This window comes from Schistocerca nitens, chromosome 8 (assembly GCF_023898315.1).
Source record: "Schistocerca nitens isolate TAMUIC-IGC-003100 chromosome 8, iqSchNite1.1, whole genome shotgun sequence".
NCBI lineage: Eukaryota > Metazoa > Arthropoda > Insecta > Orthoptera > Acrididae > Schistocerca > Schistocerca nitens.
Window position 1 is genome coordinate 609,419,830 of NC_064621.1, and position 17,381 is coordinate 609,437,210.

A 17,381-nucleotide genomic window follows, 5' to 3' on the forward strand; every position below is an offset into this window, starting at 1 on the left:
ACAGGAAAGAGCGGCACAAAAGGTCACAGAGATACTGAAGAAACTGAACTGGAAGACTCTTTGAGACAGATGTAAACTATCCCAAGAAAGTCTATTAACAAAGTTTCAAGAACTGGCTTTAAATTACTCTAGGGATATACTACATCTAGGGATATACTACAACTCTCATGTATTACTCACACCGGTATCGTGAGGATAAAATTAGAATAATTTTTGCATGCACAGAGGCATTCAAACAATCTTTCTTCCCGCACTCCATATGCAAATGGAGCACGAAGAAACCCTAATAACTGGTACAATGGGACATACCGTCTGCCATCCACCTCATGGTGATGTGTAGATGTAGATGCAGATGCTTATGAATAGCAACTACATAACTCATCCCATGCCTCAGGACAGCATACACAATGGGGCTGCACTATGCCTGTTCCAATATTTTACTGAATAGTAAACAAATAACTTTGGACCAAGCCTGCTGATTATCTTTTAATTTATGGGAATGATATGCTGAAGGTATCCAAAGCTTTTAGAACTGAAGTAATTAACAGCCAAACTGAGATATCTATTACAAAAACAGGAAAACTTTGCACCAACTGTTTCTTTCTAGGTTATGCTCACTAACAATTATAAAAATATCGGTAGCCTAATTTATGATAATTGCAGACAGTATACACTGCTGTTGATGGGACCTGATATTTTAGTTATTGACAGTAACTGCCTATTTACTATGAAGCTGGTTATGCATGACTAACAACTTGCAAAAATTCACCTAACTATTACATTTGGAAGAGTCTCAAAATTCTAAAAAATATGACTTTTTCACATAAAATATATAATGAAATTAAGGAACAACTGGTTTACAATGAGGATACTGTGACCAAAAGTTTCTGAAAAGCACAAATTAAGGTTACAATTGATATTATAGTAACATACGAGGTGTCTTTTTTTGTACTCAAAAATGTTTGAGAAAATACAGTGTATTATGATAGACACAAGTGTTGACAAAATGAATGGAAGATTAAGTAAAAATGACAGGAACAGTGTTGTAACACATTAGGATGTAGATTTTTGAATCGGACTAATCTGGCACACATGGACTTGCATAAAGGAAAATTCGTAAGTCTGCTTATGTAGGCTGCATAAATGAATGTGGGAACCATACAATTTTTAAATTTTTTTTTTACCTAGTTGGGTGGATCTGTGATAACTTCTACACTGGTGTGCCGAAGACACAAGCCACCTCTTGGATGTCAGGGCAGCCGAGAGTTAGAATTGTACACAGTGAGTGTCATATCATAATTAGTTACTAATACTGACACATATGAAAGTGTATGAGGGAAGTGGAAGGGGGATGGGGGTGCCCCATGAAAAGTGTGGAGCATCATCAGCTAGTGGCAGCTAACAATGCTATTTGCATCTGGCTTTTCCCACACAGGAATTTTTCCTTTCTCAATGAAATCTATGTAACAAGCTGAGTGAGAGTATGAATGAATAAATGGATGAATGGATGGATGGATGAAAACAGTTTTACAGGTTATCTAGAAACTGTTTATATATATTTTCACTATATGCTTTCAGTGTTAACTTTCAATGAGCTGTACAAAATGACCAGTGATCCAGTAAAATACTTGGTGGTGCTGACTGATATTGGTAACCTGGTAACAATGATTTAATTTCTACTCTCAAAGACTAGATGAAATACATACAATGCCATAACACCAAATAAAGCTCTCTTACAAAAGCACAGTGAGAGCTACAGCTATGTTTATATGATGTTCCTTTTTCATTACCTTGATTTCTCAATAATAGCAGTAGCAGCTCTATATCTTTTTTTATTGGCAGCCAGATGAATTGCTGAAAGCCCTGTATTATCAAGAATATTTATATCAAATCGCTGGCATTCTATGAGCTTTTCAATGCAAGACTCAAACTCTGAAGCTGCTTCTGGAAGGCAGTCATCTCTGAAGGCCAGCACAATGTAATGGAGGGCACTCTGACCCGAACTGTCCACCGCATTCACCCGCGTTGCTGCATGTGACAGTAAAACTCCGAGGACTGCTGCATTACCACACCTGTTGTAACAGCATTAAAAATAAATAATTCTTCACATTTCCATTGGTGGTAAAAAACAAATAATTCTTCACATTTCCATTGGTGGTCAAGTTTGATGTTTGGTACTTATTTTGTGTGGAAATAAAGTGAATGTCCATTAATACTACACACATATTTCTGTATAGATAAAAATAATGAGCACAATGAGGAGAACTATTAAAAGTATGAATTAAGAGAAAGTAGCTTTGTAAGGCCAACATGGAGTTAAATTACAAACCTAAAAATTTTATATTTCAGCTTATTTTTCCATTATTTATTAATTAATTTATATTTTTGTTTTCTAATCAGCATTTCCAACAATAATAATCTCTCCCCTCATTATTGAGGTGCTCAATTTTTTTTAACCTGTGTTTTTCCAACACAGAAATCCTGGGTGACTTTCCTACCTAATTCCCAACTAGTCTCAATTCCTTCACTTGCCTCTTTCATCAGATAAAAACACCTCCCATTCCAAATAATTATTTGTGTAACTACAGCTTTCCTGCCATTTAGTGAGTGGAATTTCTTTATGTATTTTTAACTGCTAAGGTAATTTATCATTAAGTCAATCATCCTCAATGAAAAAATTGTTATAGGCTCTTTTCCTTTCTTTGAAACCATATTAAGCATAAAAAGTTGAATATTAAGACAAAGGTTAATCTATAAGAAGAAACATGTCTATGGGAGAGGAGGAGAGAGGAGAAAAAAACTGTTGCAAAATGTGATGCACTAAGCCATGTGCTGACACGACCAATCCCCTCCATACTACACATCCAATGATGCCAGTGGCAGCAGATGATGTGGTAGTTGTTCAGTCCAGATGGGCCTTCCAAGGCCTGTGGACAGAGTTTACATTTTTCCTTCAGGTTTAAACTCTCTCCTTTAGATTCTTCCAGTGAACCTCAGTCCTGCACTTATTTTTTCTACAACTAGTTCCACGTGATCGTTCCATTTTTGGTTGTGGCAGAAGCATAATCCTAAGTATTTTGCAGTTGTTACTGTCCTCGGTCATTGATCACCAGCCATGTAATCAAATAATAAAGTATCTTTCTGCAATACATTACATTTATCTACAACGAGAGTCAGCTGCAGGCCCTGCACTCAGTGTCGATTCTTGGCTGGTCTTTTTGAATTTTGCAAAAATTTTATCATGTTGCCACTTTCCAGTTTACTACACCATTGATTGTGAATAGTCCCACTGAGTTTTTAATGTTGTCCACCAGTTCATCTCGATACATTGCGAACAGTAACAGCATCCAAACACACTCAGATGGGTCATGCTCAAACTAACTTTAAAATAACATCTGACAATTTAGACCAATTCAAAAGTGTGTGTTGAGCTCTATTTGCTATGAAGCCCTCAAACAAATCACAAAGCTGGACCAATATTCTGTGTGATCGTATTTTATTCACCTGGCAGCAGTGAGGAAATGAAGTCAATGCTTTGAACAGAAATAAAAGAACACAGTGTCAGTCTGGGTATGATGACCTACTGCCTTCTTGATTACATTAATATACAGAACAAGCAAGAGTTTCACAAAATGTCTATCTGTGGACTGTGTTGAATCATACAGAGAAAATTTTCAGTCTCCATAAGATCATAATTCCCACGAATAACTTATATTTCACAATTCTAAAACAGATTGCATTCACAGATACCAGTCTACGGTTATCTTGACAACCACAGTGACTCATATCTTTTTACAATCAGTTAGTTGTTTCCACACTTTGTGGTTCATAATAGTGACCTTTTGCTATATGGGACAATCCTTTGTGCCACACAAGTTGTGCCAAGTTTATGGCAGCAGTAATTTAAAGAAGTTCATCTAAATGGTGTTCATGAGAGAGAGAGAGAGAGAGAGAGAGAGAGAGAGAGAGAGAGACTCACCTGGCAGCGTAGTGTATTGGTTCAGGTACAACTACATTGACATTTGGCTTCACACCACATTCCAGTAGTTTACTTGTAAATGTTGCTGGAATTTCAGGATGGCGAGATGCTATTTCTAGACAAGTAGAGAAGTGAGGGAAGCCATAGCGATACAGAGGATTAACCTGACCTCTTTCAAGCAAGTTACAGAATGTCTGGAAATCATTTCCCAGTAGTGCATCTAACAATGCTTTCTGTGCATCCACTTCACTTTGTTGGGGAGTTTGATGATCCATTACTTTCCATCTGCAAACAAAAGAAAGACAACAGTTACACTAGAAAGCATCTGTTAAGTTCTATTCTTTTAACGGTAATAAGTTCAAAGCCAGTTTTCATAGTATCACTAGCAGGGACAGTATTAGAAAGTGGAACTAATTTGTTAAAAATTTAGGTCAATGTGACAATTTTCAACCACATATTAGGGAAACAAATCAACTTAAAATAAATGTTTCACAACCTGTGACAATAATTTAGCAACACAAGGAAAAATAAGAGCTTTTTTTTAATGTTTGAGCATTGCAGCAAAATTAGAGAAGTGATGTAGGAAATTAACAATAATATCTTTGATTGTGTAGTTCTTAAAATTCTAATAACAAATGTGCACTTTTATGGCATTTCCTCACCATACGTTAAATATCTTAACAATAGAGAACAAAGGTCCTCAGTAACAAATGATATCAAACTAATAAAATTCAGAGTGGGAAAGCATTAAATGTAGGATCCAGAATGAATTTTCATTCTACAGTGAAGTGTGTGCTGATTTTAAACTTTGTCATATCAAAACCATTTTCTGAACCATGGCTTTAACTTGGAACCTTCAGCCTTCATGGGTAAGTGGTCTACTTTCTGGTAGAAGACAAGGTACTGGTGTAAGTAAAGCTGTGAGGGCATGTCATGCTGGACAGCTCAGTCAGTAGAGCACTTGCGCACAAAAGGCATAGGTACAAGGTTCGAGTCCCAGTCAAGCAAAGAGTTTTGGTCTGCCCGGAAGTATTGAACATAGTATCTCACAAGATTTGGTGTTTGGCCTGCTTCTCTTCTTGACCTACATAAATTATTTACCATGGGAATGGGGAGGCTGTTCAGAAACTTACGTTTGTTGATATGTATAATGGTAAATGTCCAAAATGCATCAATACAAAATGATCAGAAAAACAGCAAAATAGGCTTGCAACTGATTCACAGCAAATACCTTAACCCTTAATATTAGAAAAAGTCAGTCAATGCAATTCCAAAGAAATAAAAATGATTTTAGTAGCAGACAAATCAGTGGACACACACAGCATGAAGGTACAAGTCTTAATTTACAGGCATATAGACCAATTATAAACTGAGGTGGAACTGGTATGTCAGTAAGGTAATCAAACATCTTAACTCTGCTTGCTTTGCATGTAGAAGTCTCTCCCTCATTTTTTAGATCTACAGACAGCAGTGCTAGTACATTTTGCATTCATTCGCCGAGTACTACCCAATGGCATAATCGTCTGTTGCAGTGCTGCTGAGGCTAAAAAAGTATTTATTGGACAGAAGTGTGCAGTAGGAATCTTAAGTAGACATCAAAACAAGACATCTACAGAAGCCTCTTCAATAACCTTTACATTCTTTCTCTCTGAGTAATTAGTCTTCTGACTGGTTTAATGCAGCCTGTCGTGACTTTCCCTGAGTAGCACTTGCACCCAATTATTTTATGGCTGTATTCCAATCTCTGTCTTCCTGTACAGTTTCTACCATGTACACTTCCCTCTAGTGCCATGGGAGTTATTTGTTCATGTGTTATCACGTGCACCATCATCCTGTCCCTTGTGAGTGTTTTCCATATGTTCCTCTCTTTGCCAATTCTACAGACAACCTTCACATTTCTCATCTTATCTATCCATGTGCTGCCCGCCTCAGGCTTGTGCCACAGGATGAATGAGATGCATCATCTCATAGCCATTCTGGTCAATACCAGAGAAGGTACTAGTGTCATACCCCGTCATCGTGTAGTATGCCAGCGACACCTTTCGCCGTGACTCTGCGAGCAACTAACATCTTCTCAGTCACGGTTTATGGCTCTACTCATCTTAAACTTAAATTTCAATTAGCATTTTGTTTTCATTGCAAATTTAATGTGACAGACTTCGATGAACCTGTGTTAGGCACAGACTTTCTGCGATACCACGGGCTCTCTCCAGAACTTTCATCAGTCACGCTGTTACAACCTCCCTCCAACTGACGCATCGCAGGCTCCATCACAATGCCCTTGCATTCGAGAATGATGACTGCTGCCTCTCTGCCACAGTTAGCTGAACTCTCGTGCCTCATTCCTGACCCGGTAAATTCATTGTGCAAACTACTCGACAAGTGACACGACATCACAGCTCTATACCTCAGTCACAGTCTTCACTGAGAAGGTTCACGTCAACCTGGCATCTTGCTCACCTGGTGAGTAAGCTACTTCCTCCACAATAGATAGCTTCAATGAGACGTCCGCCACCGAGACAAAACCATCCCCTTCGCAGTAGTTGAGCCAACGAGCTACACAGCTACTTCTACAGCTCCCGCCGAGCCTCTACAAGCCCGCACCACGGCACCCACCGCAGTTGACAGTGACCGTGTGACGTTGACCCCCACCCCAGAGTGACTACTGCTCGTCTGACTTTGAGGACATCCATTAAGGTTATTACAAACTGTACTTGTCACAGGCAACATACCTCCAAAGGACCTCCTGTCCGCACAAAGGCACGCCGCCTGTCAGGTAAGAAACTTCGCGCTGTCAAAGAGTACATTCAGGAATTCTTAACTTAGGGATCGTACATATTTCCGACAGCAGTTTGTCACCACCCATTCATCTCATCCCCAAAAAGGACTCAACTTTCAGACTTTGCAGGGATTATCGTAGGCTCAATGCTCGCAGCATTCTGGACAATTACCACACGCACCACATTCGGGACTTTGCATTGCAATTACATGGCGCTCAGTATGTCAGCGTCATTGACTGTCATAAGACATACGTACATCACCAGATTGCAATTTACAAAGACGACATTCCTGAAACTGCCATTATAACTCCCTTTGCCGTGTTCAAATACTGCTTTATGCCTTATGGACTCGAAAATGAAGCTCAGACATGGCAACGTTTTGTGAACTATTTCTCCAGATTCCATTTTGTTACACTTATCTCGATGACATTTTAATTATTTTCTGTGACTGCTGAAGAACACGAGAATCACCTTTCCCAGGTACTCCGCATACTCTCTGATAACAGTGTAGAGATAAATGACAACAAATCACAGCTGTGTCTGACGGAAGTTACTTTCCTAGGTCACACCGTGAACTCTAAAGGCATACTTCCCACGTCTGAACATGCCACTCACATTATTAGCTTACCACTGCCCTTCAGTTTTCGTAATCTCCGGCATTTCTCGGGCACGATCGATTTCTTCAGGTGCCACATTCCTCATACCACCTAAAATGACTAGCTAATGCAGTTCACGCTAGCTCCTCCCAGCACCAATAACCCAATTTCAATCACTACTGATGCTAGTTGTACCGCGATTGGTGCTGTGCTGCAGCAACATATAGGCAAGACCTCTTTGCCACTGCACTTATTTTCCGAAAAGTAGTCTGCTTCTCAGCATAAGTGGTCTGCCTTTGATAGGTGACTTCTTGCTATCTACAAAGCTATACGCTACTTTCAAGAGGGTACCGAGGCACGAGATGTCAATATTTACACGGACTACCGTCCCCTCGTTGATGCTCTACGTAATACTGCCAGTGATCTCCCTCCACGCCGCTTTCTGCATATGGACTTCATCAGCCAATATACGACAGACGTCTGTTTTATCGAAGATGTGGATAACATCACAGCAGACTACATGTAACACATTGATACTATTACAAGCCTCTTTGACCCGGCAGAACTCTTACAACTACAAACTACAGATCCTGAGGTGCAGTTAGTAACTACAAACAACTTCACTTCCCTCTGCATCCGACCGTGCCCTTTTCCTAGTGTTGAGCAACCAGTCCTTTGTGATACATTGACAAACACATCACAGCCCCTTGTGCCTCTTCCCCTACACCAGACCATCTTTTCTCCACTACATGACTAGCTCACCTGAGCATCATAGCAACGGTTCAGCTTGTCACTGAACATTTCGTCTGGCTGAATGTTAAGAAAAACTGCTTCGAGTGGGCTCGAGCACGGGTGTTGTGCCAGCATGCTAAAGTTGGTCAGCACACTCAGCTGTCTCTTTGACACAGATTCTGAAGGGACATTTTAAACACTTACACACGGATCTCGTCGGCCCCCTATCCCCTCTGCTGACCACTGCTACATTGACCACATAACAAGGAAGTCTCTTGGAACGATATCTTGGCAGATACTGTGGCCCGAGTACTCATTACCCGCTGGCTCTCCTGTTTTGGCTGCCCTTCATCCATCATCACGGATCAGGGCCACCAGTTTGAATCTTTGATCTTTGACTGCTTACGGGTTCTACGCGGTGCAAAGAGATTTCGTACGACAGCTTATCACCCACAAAGTAACGGGTCGGTCGAATGCTGGCACCGAACACTGAAAGCAGTTTTAATGTGTCACTCGAACTTTCGGTCCCATGGACTTCCGTGTGTTCTATTGGGCATATGCACAGCCTATAAAGACGAAAGATGATTTGAAAGTTTTGCTTGCAGAAATCCTTTACAGAAAGCCTCTCGTACCACTCGCTGAATTTGTAGAGGACCCTAATACTACCGAAGATGAGGTACTGTCCTCTCTAGTCGAGCAAGTTCGCTCTCATATTGCACACATGTACAACCCTGGCTGCACACACGCCCACAAGCTATTCTGCACAAGGACCTTGCAAGTTGGGACTTTATTATATTATGAAACTGTTCATCCGACCATAACTCTGCTGTAGTGAGGACCTCATCAGGTTCTCAATTTATCGGAAAATACAACGGTGATCTTGCTAAATGGCATACCACAAACAGTCTCCCTACAACAGGTGAAACCATCATGTGTCCTTGCCAACCAGCTCTCAGATGACGAGGACTCTGAGGTCACCCCAAGTATAGTCGTGAAGAGCGACTCAATCCCTGGTGAGTGTTCAGTAGGCACTCCCACCTCATGCTCCCTCCATCGTCGTCAGGGTAGTGTAAGTGATAGTGTTCCTAGCAGTGAGTACTGCATGTGATGAATTGTCACAATTTTCTTCCAGCGCCCACGACTTCTGCTGCCACGGCTACGTTCACTGTCGCTGTCTCTGCATACCCCAACGCGGATATTTCCTGGCACTGTCAAAAAGACAATTTGTTATTCATGCACCACCTCACTCCCTCGGAGATTCTGATTGTAACCTAACGCTCATCTGAACTTTCCAATTACATACTGACTTTGTAGATGGCTCTCTTCGAGCTTCCATCAGTGATGTCTCCTTACATTTCACATCCAGTGCGATCAGCCCTCGCAACCTACGCCTATTCGTGTCCTATCCTCCCATGTGGGTTGACCTCTGCGCCAACCGGCATGCTTACAAGATTATGTCGTGTCTTCACTTCCTGCTGTCTCGATCAATCTCAATTTCTCTAACTGCTCCTCGCTGCAGCCACTCGCTGATTTTTGTCAAGATTTTTGGTATCCATCTGGCACAAAACTTGTAGTAACCAAGCTTTTCGGTAATGATTTCATGCAACAAACTTCGTGAAATTTGTGGAAAACTCATAGAGAGTTCCGTTATTGTGAAATTACGGTTTTCACGGACCGCGGCATCGACTTTTTCGACAAGTTCGGCAGTCACTATGCTGGGTCTTCCACTTCGCTCTTCGTCGTGAACGTTAGTTCGGCCATTTTTAAATTTTATGACCCATTGACGCACTCCACCTTCAGTGATTATGTTGTCCCCATACACTTCACAAAACTGCCGATAGATTTCTATCGGTGTACAGTTTTTTGCAGTCAGAAACCTTATTACAGCACGCACTTCACACTTCGCGGCATTTTCAATTAACGCTGACGTTTCAAACTGTCTCAGTAACTGAACGGAGTACAGCACGAACCTCTCACTAGCACGGCAGGATGCCGACTGAGCGGCGGAATGTAATGACACCAAGATGGCCGCGCTAGCCCCGCCCCTAACGGACACAAACGAAGACTTAAATGTACTTTGTGGATAGCCCTCGTATTAATGCCCATAAAGGAACATAATGTTCTATTTTAAACAATGTAATGCTAATTTTCTATAATATTCTGAACCACGCAAAGTTCAGAAATATTCAGTATGGAAGCATGTCGAAAACGAATCAGTGAGAACGTTTCTTGGTCGGGGCAAGAGTGATGGAAGAGACGTGACTGTGCGTCGCTGATGACAAGCACTATCTTCAGCGGCCTGTGCTGCTACAGACAGCAGGGTGTGCCACGATGCAACCTGCAGCTCGTCAATATGCTGTAAACTCAAGCGGCACTCCCGCTTCTGTTTTGCAGACTCCTGTTGGATTACAGGCTAAGTGAGCTCGTAACACTTGGGTGGCATGAGTACTGGTCTCAGACGTAAAGATGGCTGCCATTCACTGCGCCATATAGAAGCAGGCATCACCACCACCTTGAGTAGTGACTCAAATTCATTGACTTACGTAAGTGCTACTTCGTAAGTGACCTCAATTTGGTAGTGAATGTTCAGAAATGCTTGTGTTTCTTTGTTGGGAATGAATATAGCGCCTAGAAAATATTTTGCATTATTTATCATGTCCCAAAGCCTTGAGCACCATCTGTTGAGCAGCGATACATTCACCAGCAGCATGGTGAGGGGAGGCGGGGGGGGGGGGGGGTCCTGTGCATCCAGAAGCGCTGGATCAGCTTTCGCCTTTTTTGTTATATTCCTCCTTTTTCTCCATATAAGTTGTAATGCTGAGAGAATCTGCAACGGAAGCTGAGCGAACCATTCTGCACCCAGTACGGTATGCTTCCTTCAATCACTGGGCGGCATCAGGACGTTTCTATGGCAGTTTTACGTTGCAATTTACACTTGGCAGTTTAATGGACATACAGACTGTGCCAGATGTACCAAATCTAAAAATTACGTCCCTTATTTATCTCCATTTAGAGCTAAATGATTGTCTTTGAACTAGTTACTAGATATTCTAAGTTTGCTTCTGTTCTGTTACATCAGGCTCCCCATATCATTTCGAGTCGCAGTGAGAGTAGTAACGACAGCATAAAGAACAGATTTGCATACCGTGATAACAGGGAGGTTGTTTCCATAAATCACAGAAAAAAGTCCAGGCACAGAAGCTTGAGGAACACCTCTAGAAAGCTTTCGAGATCCAGAGTGATTATTATTAAACTTCAACTTTTGTTTCCTGTTATTAAGACACGATACTACAAGAGAGAGTTGTGTTAGAATTTAAGGACTCACAGAATCAAACGTCTTGCTTAGATCTATCGCAAATGATTTTGTCTCAAAGGCGCCATGTAGTGTTAAATTCTCAACAGCTTTCAGAGTTTATGAGTTAGTCCTGCCACAGTACTGAGAGTAAGAGCTACTCTATTAAATGAGCACAATATTTCGCCTGAAGGCTCTGCAGTTTAAGCACAGAATTATGCATTTAAATGAAATCTGTGGCTCGTTTGGAAGAGTAGCCTAGCTAAACGAAAAACGAAACGGAAGTTTTGAATAGCTGAGACGGCGGAAAAAGTTAAGGATATTTACCTATTCCCACTTTCCATGAGTGCAATAAGACAACATTTGAAATCGCTGGCACATCAGTGGATTCCGACCTCTCCCAAGAGAATGTGCACGGAGACGCGGACTGCGTCTTCGAGTTACAACCGACTCGGAAGCTGGCTGCGCGTGAATCGATAATCCGCGCCCACGTTGGCGCCACGCACAGCCAGACAGCCTCCGCTACACTCGTGCCAGCATGCGTAACGCGATAATTTTGTGGTCGTCAGACTGTTTTACTGAAGAGTCAATAGTGACGTCCGTTCTCAACGCTCATTGGTAACCTACATAAATCAGTGTGTTATGGATCCCAGCCAGCCATCCCTACTTAGCCTTTTTGCACTTCCTGTCGATCTCATTTCTGAGACGTTTGTATTCCTTTTTGCCTGCTTCATTTACTGCATTTTTATATTTTCTCCTTTCATCAATTAAATTCAATATTTCTTCTGTTACCCAAGGATTTCTACTAGCCCTCGTATTTTTACCTACTTGATCCTCTGCTGCCTTCACTACTTCATCCCTCAAAGCTACCCATTCTTCTCCTACTGAATTTCTTTCCCCCATTCCCGCCATTTGTTCCCTTACGCTCTCCCTGAAACTCTGTACAACCTCTGGTTTAGTCAGTTTATCCAGGTCCCATCTCCTTAAACTTCCACCTTTTTGCAGTTTCTTCAGTTTTAATCTACAGTTCATAACCAATAGATTGTGCTCAGAGTCCACATCTGCCCCTGGAAATGTCTTAGAATTTAAAACCTGGTTCCTAAATCTCTGTCTTACCATTATATAATCTATCTGATACCTTTTAGTATCTCCAGGGTTCTTCCATGTATACAACCTTCTTTCATGATTCTTGAACCAAGTGTTAGCTATGATTAAGTTATGCTCTGCACAAAATTCTACCAGACGGCTTCCTCTTTCATTTCTTACCCCCAATCCATATTCACCTACTATGTTTCCTTCTCTCCCTTTTCCTACTACCGAATTCCAGTCACCCATGACTATTAAATTTTCGTCTCCCTTCACTATCTGAATAATTTTTTATTTCATCTCACATTTCTTCAATTTCTTCGTCATCTGCAGAGCTAGTTGGCATATAAACTTGTACTACTGTAGTAGGTGTGGGCTTCGTATATATCTTGGCCACAATAATGCGTTCACTAAGCTGTTTGTAGTAGCTTACCCGCGTTCCTATTTTTTTTATTCATTATTAAACCTACTCCTGCATTACCCCTATTTGACTTTGTATTTATAACCCTGTACTCGCCTGACCAAAAGTCTTGTTCCTCCTGCCACCGAACTTCACTAATTCCCACTACATCTAACTTTAACCTATCCATTTCCCTTTTTAAATTTTCTAACCTACCTGCCCGATTAAGGGATCTGACATTCCACGCTCCGATCCGTAGAACGCCAGTTCTCTTTCTCCTGATTTTGTCTCAAAGGCGCCATGTAGTGTTAAATTCTCAACAGCTTTCAGAGTTTATGGATTGGTCCTGCCACAGTACTAAGAATAAGAGCTACTCTATTAAATGAGCACAATATTTCGCCTGCCTGCAGGAAAATTAAAGAGACCTTCGGAGAAAAGAGGACCACTTGTATGAATATCAAGAGCTCAGATGGCAACCCAGTTCTAAGCAAAGAAGGGAAAGCAGAAAGGTGGAAGGAGTATATAGAGGGCCTATACAAGGCCGATGTAGTTGAGGACAATATTATGGAAATGGAAGAGGATGTAGATGAAGATGAAATGGGAGATAAGATACTGCGTGAAGTGTTTGACAGAGCACTGAAAGACCTGAGTCGAAACAAGGCCCCGGGAGTAGACAACATTCCATTAGAACTACTGACGGCCTTGGGAGAGCCAGTCCTGACAAAACTCTACCATCTGGTGAGCGAGATGTATGAGACAGGCGAAATACCCTCATACTTCAAGAAGAATATAATAATCCCAATCCCAAAGAAAGCAGGTGTTGACAGATGCGAAAATTACCGAACTATCAGTTTAATAAGTCACAGCTGCAAAATACTAAAGCGAATTTTTTAGAGACGAATGGAAGCCGAACCTTGGGGAAGATCAGTTTGGATTCTGTAGAAATATTGGAACACGTGAGGCAATACTGACCCTACGGCTTATCTTAGAAGCTAGATTAAGGAAAGGCAAACCTACGTTTCTAGCATTTGTAGACTTGGAGAAAGCTTTTGAATATGCTGACTGGAATACTCTCTTTCAAATTCTGAAGGTGGCAGGGGTAAAATATAGGAAGCGAAAGGCTATTTACAATTTGTATAGAAACCAAATGGCAGTTATAAGAGTTGAGGGGCATGAAAGGGAAGCAGTGGTTGGGAAGGGAGTGAGACAGGGTTGTAGCCTCTCCCCGATGTTATTCAATCTGTATATTGAGCAAGCAGTGAAGGAAACAAAAGAAAAATTCGGTGTAGGTATTAAAATCCATGGAGAAGAAATAAAAACTTTGAGGTTCGCCGACGACATTGTAATTCTGTCAGAGACAGCAAAGGACTTGGAAGAGCAGTTGAACGGAATGGATGGTGTCTTGAAGGGAGGATATAAGATGAACATCAACAAAAGCAAAACGAGGATAATGGAATGTAATCGAATTAAGTCGGGTGATGTTGAGGGTATTAGATTAGGAAATGAGGAACTTGAAGTAGTAAAGGAGTTTTGCTATTTGGGGAGTAAAATAACTGATGATGGTCGAAGTAGAGAGGATATAAAATGTAGACTGGCAATGGCAAGGAAAGCGTTTCTGAAGAAGAGAAATTTGTTAACATAGAGTATTGATTTAAGTGTTAGGAAGTCGTTTCTGAAAGTATTTGTATGGAGTGTAGCCATGTATGGAAGTGAAACGTGGACGATAAATAGTTTAGACAAGAAGAGAATAGAAGCTTTCGAAATGTGGTGCTACAGAAGAATGCTGAAGATTAGATGGGTAGATCACATAACTAATGAGGAGGTGTTGAATAGGATTGGGGAGAAGAGAAGTGGAACAACTTGACTAGAAGAAGCGATCGGTTGGTAGGACATGTTCTGAGGCATCAAGGGATCGCCAATTTAGTATTGGAGGGCAGTGTGGAGGGTAAAATTCTTAGAGGGAGACCAAGAGATGAATACACCAAGCAGATTCAGAAGGATGTAGGTTGCAGTAGGTACTGGGAGATTAAGAAGCTTGCACAGGATAGAGTAGCATGGAGAGCTGCATCAAACCAGTCTCAGAACTGAAGACGACGACAACAACAACATGGATCCCAGCAGACTGGCTGTAGCAACGGCGCGGGAAGTTGGCCGTCGGCCCCCAAAGTACTAACACTAATACCTCGTGTCGACTTTTGTTTCAGATTGTTGCCGCTCTCTGCGACACAAACTTGTGAGACTGATTCCAGACTAAGTTTTGTTGTGAGCGGATGATTTATTTATTAATAACAATAATAGTACATGCCTTATGCTATATGAGACGATTACAAAATTAATGTTTACTACTAAATGTTTTGAATATCATTTTTCTTCTTCTACTCACTGCGTGTTTGTAATACAACATTTTTATTGTAATTTCATATGCCTTACTATAGAAATGTACCGCATTTGGAGACGACTGTCTGTAATGCGCATTCTTGAATCCGTGTTACTTCCGTGTCAAAATTTATACCATAACATCCGGTCGGTACGAGTCGTTTGTGCCCTTGAGTTGTCAGCACTACAAGACAATGAAACATTACCATCCCTCCCATATCCTCGAAGTCTAATCGGGCGGTAGCCGCGCTATTTAACGCTCAGCCCGTAAGGTCGGGCCGAACTCACCAACGTCAATTGAAACCAAGCACATCTTAAAATGTTACTGTCCCTAAGTATTTTTTATCAGCTACTGAGCAGGAAAATTACACCTGAGTAGCCGTTAGATCACTTTTTTGGCATCGACTATTAGTTGCTAGATGCAATTGTTATGTAATAAGACAGAAGCGCGGCCCGCAGTTTGGCGACGACCCCTGACCGATTAATAAGTCACGGACATAGCGGCAACCGCCGAGTTGGGTAAATGGGAATCAAAAGTCGCGGCATTTAAGTTCAGTGTAACGTCCTTTCAAACTGTATCTACGCACTAATTTGCAAATTCAAATAGGTTCGAAATGCGAAAGTGTGAAAAATTCGACGGACTGTACACGATCACTATTTCACAATGGTATTACAGGAGAACATTCTACATTCTGGCATAAGAAATGGAGCCTTTGAATAAAACGGAAATAGAAAATCAAAATCCTAAGGTTGGTTTTCACACCACCTACATGTACGTCTCGCAAACCACCGAACGGCGTGGGAGACGGTACCTTCCATTGCGCAAATCAGGGCTTCTTTCCTTATCATTGGCGTATGGATTAACGTCATTTTACCTTCGCGGTATCCACGAGAGCGATACGGCTAGGCGTTAGTATATTCCTGGAGTTCTCATTTAAATCTGGTTCTTGAAACACTAAGTAGACCTTCACGAGACAGTTGGCGTGTGTCTACAACAATTTGTCTGTCCAGACTTTTCAGCATCTCCGCAAAACCTTTTCGCAGGCCAAATAAACTTGCGAGCATACGTGTTGCCCCTCTGTGTATATTCAGTATCCCCTGTTAGAACTATTTGGTAGGGGCCCCACACATTTGAACAATATTCTATGATGGGTGGCAAAAAATTATTCGTAAGTAATCTCCTTCGTAAACTAATTAGATTTTCTCGTTATCCTACCAATGAATCTACGTCTGCTATCTGCCTTACGTTCGACTGCATCTATGTGATCATTGCACTTCATTTCCCTATGTATTGTGACTCTTAGGATATCACGTTTCTTCGTTACTCTATGTACACACCATTAACAGTTTTGAACACTTAAACCAGGATGCCAATCTCTGCATCTCTTCAGAATCTTGTTGACTAATTGTGGAACTGTTTTCAGGTAGTACATTATAGGTAACTGTACAGCTGAAGAATGTCTGAGGTTGCTACTGACATTGCCTGCAAACATCATTAATATACAACACGAATAGCAAGGGTCCAAACGCACTTTCTTGGGGTGCACCCGAAGTTACTTCTACATCCAAGATAACGTGTTGCCTCCTCACTGCCAAAACATCCCCAATCCAGTCACAAAAGTCATTTCACAATCCAGTCACAAATGTCATTTCACACCCGTAGTTTATAAGCGTTGATGCGAAACTGAGTCAAGAGCTTTTCGGAAGTCAACGAAAGCTGCACCTACGTGATCCACGGATTTCACAATGTCACGGGCAGAATGCGAGAGTGTGATTCCGCATGATCAGTGTTTTCGAAACAATAGCTGATTTGCAAGGCGGAGGCCACTCCGAGATACTTCATCATATGTGAGCTCGGAGTACGTCCCAAGATTCTATGGTAGAGTATGTCCCAAGATTCTATGGTAGTTGGACGCCGATGACATTTTACTGCAATTTTGTGCACCACTTCTACTCTCCTCCTTGCGGACGGGTGTGACTCACGCTTCCTTCCAACTCTGCTACTGGGCACAGTTTCTTTCTCTTTTTTTTTTGTTCGCTAGATCTACGGTATATTGTGGTTCAAAAGAGGAGATGGGTCAGTCACGAATTCTGTATAGAATCTCTAAAGGATTCCACCGGACCCCTAGGCCGTATTCAG

General features: G+C 41.5%; 1 protein-coding gene across 4 annotated transcripts in view; it reads right to left on the reverse strand.

The window, feature by feature from the left end:
• The window catches only part of LOC126199027 (serine/threonine-protein phosphatase 6 regulatory ankyrin repeat subunit A-like), an 84,613-nt gene that overhangs the window by 20,790 nt on the left and 46,442 nt on the right, over positions 1-17,381 (reverse strand). For all 4 annotated transcript variants that reach the window (XM_049935725.1, XM_049935727.1, XM_049935729.1 and 1 more), the window contains 2 exons: positions 3,980-4,264; positions 1,791-2,072 (listed from right to left, as the gene is read on the reverse strand). In XM_049935725.1, the coding sequence (XP_049791682.1) occupies positions 1,791-2,072; positions 3,980-4,254 (557 nt within the window). In that variant the 5' untranslated portion in view covers positions 4,255-4,264. The remainder of the gene's footprint in view (positions 1-1,790; positions 2,073-3,979; positions 4,265-17,381) is intronic.